The sequence below is a fragment of the Bombina bombina genome, chromosome 6 (assembly GCF_027579735.1).
Source record: "Bombina bombina isolate aBomBom1 chromosome 6, aBomBom1.pri, whole genome shotgun sequence".
Classification (NCBI taxonomy): domain Eukaryota; kingdom Metazoa; phylum Chordata; class Amphibia; order Anura; family Bombinatoridae; genus Bombina; species Bombina bombina.
In genome coordinates this window covers 1,031,559,393-1,031,568,993 of record NC_069504.1, presented here as the reverse complement: position 1 = coordinate 1,031,568,993, position 9,601 = coordinate 1,031,559,393, and the positions used below count along the sequence as shown (strand labels likewise).

Below are 9,601 nucleotides of genomic sequence, written 5' to 3'. Positions count from 1 at the left end.
TGTTTTTGCTATCAGTAAGGAGGTTCAACTTTCCACACTACTGCATGGGGCAGAAATATATTTTTGGGCCATTTTAGCCAGAGCTAGAAATCTCAGTTTATTAACTGCCCAGTACTTCAGGGGTTTGTCTGAACGCAGTACAGTGATCTCTAATACAATAATACAAATAAGAGCAACTTATATTAGCAGAACAGTAGTAAACAATTTTTAGTTTAGTCTCCACTCCAGCTTTAAATGAAATGGGAACATGCAGTTTGAAAAAAACACCACAAGATAGCATATGGGTAGCAAGTGGAGGTATCGGTTTAAGTATCGGTGCATTTGCACGAGTACAAGTACTCATGCAAGTACTTGGTATCGGTACCGATACTAGTATCGGTATTGGTGCAACCCTAGTTATATATAAACATAAAAATCATTAATCTTACAGATAAAAGGATACTGACAATTGTGCTTTATAGTATTATTAGGACAATCTCCCAAAGAGAGAAAGTACCTATTGCCTCATAACAGGGTTCTTTCTGGACTACTTGCTATCTAGCACCTTGAAAGCCAGCTAAAGTCGCACACAAGGAGATTGTTATTCATCAGAACAGAATAAGTATACACAATGAGTAACAAAGGCATCGGTCTTATGAAAGAAAAAAAAAACAATTTTAACATTTGTAGGTGCTGAGCGAGAACATATAATTCTTCTCATTGCTATGTGTGGAGAGGGGAGACTAAGATATGCTTTATCTCCTATTATCATGAATTGTATAAACCAACAATGTGCCGTAACCTGGATAGATAGGAAACTCAGGAAATGGGAGCACAATATCTATCTAATATCCAGAGACAGATACCCTCTGATTATACAAAAGTCTTATAGAAGATGCACAGTTTTAAATATAATAACCTATGATATATTAATAGATTATACTAGACTCTGAGTGATAAAAAAAAAAAGTAAAAAGTTGCATATTCCTCTGGGTTTTCCAATTCACAGTGGCCATATCCTATTGGGATGCTTACCAAGCGGATCCCCTGTAGAGCCACTCTCGGGGTTTATGATAGATCAGTACTAGCAGAGGGGATTGCAAGAATAAAAAAAGAAACACTTTTGGGGGATAGAGCAACTATAAACCTACGTGTGAAGTAATGTCAAATAAAATGATATCTAGCGTCATGAGGAAATATTGCAATTTCCTATAAGCACAACTACCAACAATGTATTAGTTAAGTATGCTAATATTAATGAGTAGTATAGTGAACAACATAGTATATTCTTCTAGCCCTTCCATTTTATAATAGCCTTATCTTAGTAGAGTAAATATAGAGTAGATATATAGGGGAGATAATGCAGTGCGCAATACTACCCCAAGAGATTTAGAGAAAAAACTTCAGATGCATTGTTTCTAACAGATTGAGTAAATCGTGTTAAGAAGCGTAAATGTAACTGTAGAAGGACCTGTAAGATATAGTGATAAGTCAGACCATACAGGAGTGAAATCAAGTGAGCACATGTAGTGTATAAGGATAATAACATAGTATAGAAGAGAAATAAAACGGCTTATCATTACTAGCTTCGGAATCTAAAGATAGACAAGTTAGCTAGAGACAGCTGACGGAAAAGTCTATAAACATTATAGCAACAGTTCAGCCAATGCCAGATGCCACAAGCTTGTCCATTGTCTGTAAGTCGTAGCGACATGGTGTAATTCGCAACGTAAAGCACAAAAAAACATTTCTCAGCGGTAAATATGATTTGACTAGGGGTATCGAAGGTAAACGGGTTTAAGTTTCCCGGTGTTCCATGACTTGCAGTAGTTTGCAACCCAGAAGCATCAAGGTGATATCGGGATACTCTCCATCTACCCCTCTTAACATGAGTCTGTCTCTCAAAGTCTTTTACTCTAATTGTACTTGTCAGATGGCCGGCCGCACCATCCAGCGTTTCATGTAGTGGGGGTTCCTGTTGGATTCTCTCTCGAAGCAAAGCGGGAATAAGAGCTGCCACAGTACAAGAAGCATAGTAGTCACTCCGTAGTAGAGATAAATGCTGCTCATCTTCCATCCAATAGAGCGGCAATAAGCAATGCTGATCATTACTTGTCTTGGGGCAGAGAGTTCTCGGGGCTGCTTCTAGTTCAGTGTGCTGTGCTGAATTTTCTTTATATTCCGCCATCTTAAGAGTATCTCTATGTTCTCTCTCTAGAGGATCTTTGAGGGTGCACTGGAGATCGTAAAAGTTGCTTTGCATCTTCGCATCCAACTTTATGAGGAGTGTTTGAATCACTGTAAGATAGTCTCCCTCCATTATAAATGTAGCACTAATGCCTCAGAGATTTAGCAATGTTTGTGTCGCTCTAACCCGGCTGATCTGGGAGGGGTGTTAGGAATTCACATGTAGGCCGCAGTTCGTAGTCCCAACGGACTTATTCAGTTCCTTGAGACTAGAAAATTAGATTAGGTCGTGCTGGATTAGCATCGACAGTAGATGTCACACATTTAGACTAATATAAGGCCACATTTCTTGACAAAAAGTGTATTTTGAAGAAAAGTTTCAAGGAGCTTCATGAACTGCGACCTATCCTGAGTACTACATAGACACGCCCCCCGATTATCTATTTTTAAACAACAAAAATTCTGGTTTTGACTGTCCCTTCAGTTTGCATAAAGATTCTTTGATCTATTACAAAACAGAAAACATTTTTATATGTACGGAACGCACATTATGTTTTGAAAACATGTCCCCTCCACACTGCTGAGAATCACATTCACTGGTGGTGTGCTCAGAATGTTCAAAGGAAGCGAACCCTACATTTTCATATAGAAGGCACATCTCTGTACAGCGAGTTAGCCCACTTTGTTTTATAACTTTTTACTTAAAGGGATAGTATAGTGAAAACTAAACTTTCATGATTCAGATAGAGCATGCTATTTTAAGCAACTTTCATCATTTAATCATTTTTTCTTCGTTCTCTTGGTATTTTTATTTCAAAAAGCAAGAATGTAAGCTTAGGAGCTGGCCCATTTTTGGTACAGCACCTGGGTAGTGCTTGCTGATTGGTGTCTAAACGTAGGCACCAGTCGGCAAGTGCTACCCAGGTGCTGAGCCAACAATGGGCTGTCTCCTATGCTTACATTCCTGCTTTTTTAAATAAAGATACCGGGGCATATTTATCAAGCTCCGAATGGAGCTTGATGGCCCGTGTCTCTGGCGAGCCTGCAGGCTCGCCAGAAACAGCAGTTATGAAGCAGCGGTCACAAAGACCGCTGCTCCATAACCTGTCCGCCTGCTCTGAGCAGGCGGACAGACATCGCCAGAAATCAACCCGATCAAGTGCAATCGGGTTGATTGACACCCCCTTGCTGGTGGCCCATTGGCCGCGAGTCTGCAGGAGGCTGCGTTGCATCAGCAGCTCTTGTGAGCTGCTGGTGCAATGCTGAATACGGCGAGCGTATTGCTCGCCGTATTCAGCGAGGTCTGGCGGACCTGATCCGCACTGTTGGATAAGATCCGAAGGGCCTTGATAAATAGAGGCCACCAAGAGAACGAAGACAACTTGATAATAGGAGTAAAATAGAAAGTTGCTTAAAATTAAATGTTCTATCTGAATCATGAAAGTTTCAGTCTGACTGAACTATCCCTTTTTAACGTAAGCTTTGCAATACTTGCTGAGAGTGAAATGAGCATTTCTTGGCTGGTCTGGCAATCCTTTTTATCTTCATGTCCCAAGTGAGGAAATCAAATTTGATAATTTACAGTACTGTCCCTTTAATGGAAACAAATCAAAAGAGATGATCATTAGAAACATAAACTTGAAAAACACAGTTAAAGCGCTAGAACTTAAATCCTATAGCAGTTGTATATAAACACTAATCACCATATAGTGTTAAGAAGTTAATCTCAAATAAAGCCAGCAGTTACCCTAACGAGTAAAAGCTGTTAACCACCGCACCCTTAACGGTCTAATAGGAATATACAAAAGAAAAATGATTAAAGGGGACACTGAACCCAATTTTTTTTCTTTTGTGATTCAGATAGAGCATGACATTTTAGGCAACTTTCTAATTTACTTCTGGGTTGTTCTTGCTGAATGATTGATAAATTCATCCACCAATAAAAAAAAGTGCTGTCCAGTGTCCCAAACAAAAAAAGCTTAGATGCCTTCTTTATCAAATAAAGATAGCAAGAAAACGAAGAAAAATTGATAATAGGAGTAAATTATAAAGTTGCTTAATATTGCATGCTCTATCTGAATCACGAAAGAAAAAAAATTGGGTTCAGTGTCCCTTTAATCATTTTTCTTTTGTATATTCCTATTAGACCGTTAAGGGTGCGGTGGTTAACAGCTTTTACTCTGAATCACGAAAGTACAAATTTGGGTTCAGTATCCCTTTTTTAAATGTTACAAAGCTAAATACATTTTATTGACATATATAGAATAATAACAACACAAAAAAGTTACAATTTCACAATGATACACTCCAGTCCCATACAGCAATGTATACCTCCCATAAAATCTGTAAGATGTAAAGAAAATGTTTCTGGTGAAGTACGTTTGGGAAATCCTGGATTCACACAAAAAGTAACTAATCACAAGATTTAGTAGGATGCTAAATAATATAATATAATCCCATGTGTCAATGTTGATAGCAGTCTTTAAGTGTATTAATTGCTGCCCGTGGTCACACGTCCACAAACAATGGGTGCCAGTCTCCTTATTCAGTCACGTACGCCAGTAATACCAAGCGTGATTTGAACTGTTACCACAGTAAATTAACACTGAACATTTACAAATTTAAGAGTACAGTGTTGAAAGTTTTGGGTCTCGGTCACTATATCATCATAAACATCAGTAAAACAAGATAAGCTTTGCGAGATTTACTGAGGCAGAAATTACAATTTCTTTGGTGGACCTGGCAATCCTTTTATTATTGGGAAAGCAAATTTGATCATTTACTGTAATGTCCCTTCAATGGAAAAAAATCAAAAGGTATGATCATTAGAAACATAAATAATGCTACTAATGGCTTTTCTTCATATATATTGAGAACATTTATCAGGCTGCACAGTGAGCTGGCACCGGCACCAAATATTTAAGCACTATGTGTGACTTGAGCAGTATAGCCTATGATTATTTTATCTTAAGTGATTTTTTTAATTTATTTTTTTAAAGTGCAGGATTGGGGACATTTCAGGTATGATTTTAATTTTAAAAATTAAATATTGCTGGGTACAATTTGTATTTCTTTAAACTAGCCATGTTGCAATATGGTAAAAGGGGGTAGAAGTGATGCGGTACTTGTATTTTGTGATATCCAGTAGAACTAATAAATACTATCTTTTTACTTCTGCAGGAGAAATGGAAACTACTGCCAGCCTTTCTGAAGGTATAGTAATTTACTTATCACATGCTATTATCCCCAAGGCAGAACATACAGTGATCTGAGATGTCATTGCAGAAAATGCAGCATGTCTGCAGAAAGAACAGGACACATGCAGGAACTGTTAATTAGCGATTTAACTTTTCAGAGCTGCTTCACATTAGGCTGTTCTCTTCAAACAGAGCTGTTCTCTGGCTGCACTGTGTAAGTTTTCCTTATCACAGTTAGTTCCTCTAGAGCAGTGTTTTTCAACCAGTGTGCCGTGGCACACTAGTGTGCCGTGAGAGATCCTCAGGTGTGCCACGGCAGACTGACAACAGTGTGACATATTTTTTAAACTTTGCTTGTATTTTACTCCCAGAGCAGGGGTAGTTTGTAGGAGGCATGGCATAACAGCACAATACATATAGTATGTGTGTGTTTGTGTGTATGTGTATATATATATATATATATGCTGTATTAGGCTACAATGTGTGATTTTTTTAAAAATTTGGGATGGTGGTGTGCCACAGGATTTTTTAATGTAAAAAAGTGTGCCACAGCAAAAAAAAGGTTAAAAATCACTGCTCTAGAGCAACGTGCTGTTTGAAGTGAACAGTCAAATATGCAGTAGCGGTGCAAAGTGGCAGTGCATTTATTGACTGGCTCTCAGAGATCGTTTTAAGCCCGTCTCCTAGGCTTTCACAGTCTGCAAAGCTGTTTTTTTCTAAATGTAAAATGTTAGTATAAGCAATGCACCTTTTTTAGAGTATGTCTGCAGCTAATTTGCAATGCAATTTTCAACTACTGCACTTTATTATAAAACTTTAAATATTACTTTATTCTCCAGTTAACTAACACATTACAATCAAACTGGTGCTTTACTGTAACTGCCTAATTTAAAATTGAATTTAATCTAAAAATGACCTGCAGAAAGTTTTTCACTAAAAAAATCTCATCGCAGAAAGTGAAAAAAAGTTCTGCCTCTGGGGCTATTATTAGTACACACATTTTATTTCCCTTAACAATGACAATAATTTCACTTATTGCTGGGTTACTTTAATGCATGGAAGACTTTTCTCTTGTTAAGTGTATTCAGTCCACGGGTCATCCATTACTTATGGGATATATTCCCTTCCCAACAGGAAGTTTCAAGAGGATCACCCAAGCAGAGCTGCTATATAGCTCCTCCACTCACATGTCATACCCAGTCATTCTCTTGCAACTGACATAGTAGGAAGGTGTGAGAGGAGTGTGGAATTTTTATACTTAATTATTTCTTCAATCAAAAGTTTGTTATTTTAAATGGCACCGGAGCGTGCTGTTTTTCCTCTCAGGCAGTATTTAGAAGAAGAATCTGCCTGCGTTTTCTATGATCTTAGCAGAAGTAACTAAGATCCACTGGCTGTTTTCGCACATTCTGAGGAGTGGGGTAACTTCAGAAAGGGAATAGCATGCGGGGTCCCCTGCAGATGAGGTATGTGCAGTAAAATATTTTTCTAAGGAATGGAATTGACTAAGAAAATACTGCTGATACCGATGTAATGTAAGTACAGCCTTAAATGCAGTAGCGACTGGTATCAGGCTGATGAATGTATGTACAATAAGTAATTTTCTAAGGAATGGAATTTGACTAAGAAAATACTGTTAATACTGAAGTTATGTATGAGCCTTAACTGCAGTAGAAACGACTAGTAGCAGGCTTATTAATAACACTACCTAACTTTTAAAGTTCATGTTTAAAACGTTTACTGGCATGTTATTCGTTTTTTGTGAGGTACTTTGGTGATAAATCTTTTGGGGCATGATTTTCCACATGGCTGTCGTTTATTTCTGCATAGAAACGGTTAACTGAGGTTTCCCACTGTTGTAATATGAGTGGGAGGGGCCTATTTTAGCGCTTTTTTTGCGCAGTAAAAATTCAGTTACAGTCTTCCTGCTTCTTCCTCCTTGATCCAGGACGTCTCTAGAGAGCTCAGGGGTCTTCAAAATTCATTTTGAGGGAGGTAATTAGTCACAGCAGACCTGTGACAGTGTGTTTGACTGTGATAAAAACGTTAATTGTTAAATTGATTATCCGTTTTTGGGTATTAAGGGGTTAATCATCCATTTGCTAGTGGGTGCAATGCTTTGCTAACTTAATACATTTACTGTGAAAATTTGGTTGCTATAACTGATTTGGTTCATTGTTATTTCAACTGTGACGATTTTTTGTGCTTCTTAAAGGCGCAGTAGCGTTTTTATATTGCTTGTAAACTTATTGAAAGGATTTTCCAAGCTTGCTAGTCTCATTGCTAGTCTGTTTAAACATGTCTGACACAGATGAATCTGTTTGTTCACTATGTTTGAGAGCCAATGTGGAGCCCCATAGAAATATGTGTACTAAATGTATTGATGTAACATTGAATAAAAGTCAATTTTTATCTGTAAAGAAATTATCACCAGACAACGAGGGGGAAGTTATGCCGACTAACTCTCCTCACGTGTCAGTACCTTCGCCTCCCGCTCAGGAGGCGCGTGATATTGTGGCGCCAAGTACATCAGAGAGGCCCATACAAATCACTTTGCAAGACATGGCTACTGTTATGACAGAGGTATTATCTAAATTGCCAGAATTAAGAGGCAAGCGCGATAGCTCTGGGTTAAGGACAGAGCGCGCTGATGATGTGAGAGCCATGTCCGACACTGCGTCACAATTTGCAGAACATGAAGACGGAGAGCTTCATTCTGTGGGTGACGGATCTGATCCAGGGAGACCGGATTCAGAGATTTCTAATTTTAAATTTAAGCTTGAGAACCTCCGTGTATTGCTAGGGGAGGTATTAGCGGCTCTGAATGATTGTAACACGGTTGCAATTCCAGAGAAAATATGTAGGTTGGATAGATACTTTGCGGTACCGGTGTGTACTGACGTTTTTCCTATACCTAAAAGGCTTAAAGAAATTATTAGCAAGGAGTGGGATAGACCCGGTGTGCCCTTTTCCCCTCCTGCGATATTTAGAAAAATGTTTCCAATAGACGCCACCACACGAGACTTATGGCAGACGGTCCCTAAGGTGGAGGGAGCAGTTTCTACTTTAGCTAAACGTACCACTATCCCGGTGGAGGATAGTTGTGCTTTTTCGGATCCAATGGATAAAAAATTAGAAGGTTACCTTAAGAAAATGTTTGTTCAACAAGGTTTTATCTTACAGCCCCTTGCATGCATTGCGCCTGTCACTGCTGCTGCGGCATTCTGGTTTGAGTCTCTGGAAGAGGCCATTCACACAGCGCCATTGGATGAGATTATGGCCAAGCTTAAAGCACTTAAGCTAGCTAATGCATTTGTTTCTGATGCCGTTGTACATTTAACGAAACTAACGGCTAAGAACTCCGGATTCGCCATCCAGGCGCGCAGAGCGCTATGGCTTAAATCCTGGTCAGCTGACGTGACTTCTAAATCTAAATTGCTTAATATTCCTTTCAAGGGGCAGACCTTATTCGGGCCCGGCTTGAAATAAATTATTGCTGACATTACTGGAGGTAAGGGTCATACTCTTCCTCAGGACAGGGCCAAATCAAAGGCCAAACAGTCTAATTTTCGTGCCTTTCGTAACTTCAAGGCAGGAGCAGCATCAACTTCCTCCGCTCCAAAACAGGAAGGAACTGTTGCTCGTTACAGACAGGACTGGAAAGCTAACCAGCCCTGGAACATGGGCAAGCAGGCCAGAAAGCCTACTTCTGCCCCTAAGACAGCATGAAGAAAGGGCCCCCTATCCGGAGACGGATCTAGTGGGGGGCAGACTTTCTCTCTTTGCCCAGGCTTGGGCAAGAGATGTCCAGGATCCCTCGGCGTTGGAGATCATATCTCAGGGATATCTTCTGGACTTCAAAGCTTCTCCTCCACAAGGGAGATTTCATCTTTCAAGGTTATCAGCAAACCAAATAAAGAAAGAGGCATTTCTACGCTGTGTACAAGACCTCTTAGTAATGGGGGTGATCTACCCAGTTCCGCGGACGGCACAAGGGCAAGGGTTTTACTCAAATCTGTTTGTGGTTCCCAAGAAAGAGGGAACCTTCAGACCAATCTTGGACCTAAAAATCTTAAACAAATTCCTAAGAGTTCCATCATTCAAAATGGAAACTATTCGAACCATCCTACCCATGATCCAAGAGGGTCAATACATGACCACAGTAGACTTAAAGGATGCCTACCTTCATATACCGATTCACAAAGATCATTATCGGTACCTAAGATTTGCCTTTCTAG

The 9,601-nt window shown here is 39.4% G+C and overlaps 1 protein-coding gene across 1 annotated transcript in view; it reads left to right on the top strand.

The window, feature by feature from the left end:
* The window catches only part of POLR3B (RNA polymerase III subunit B), a 791,018-nt gene that overhangs the window by 14,849 nt on the left and 766,568 nt on the right, over nt 1-9,601 (top strand). The window contains exon 2 of the mRNA XM_053719663.1: nt 5,347-5,379. Coding sequence (XP_053575638.1) covers nt 5,347-5,379 — 33 coding nt within the window. The remainder of the gene's footprint in view (nt 1-5,346; nt 5,380-9,601) is intronic.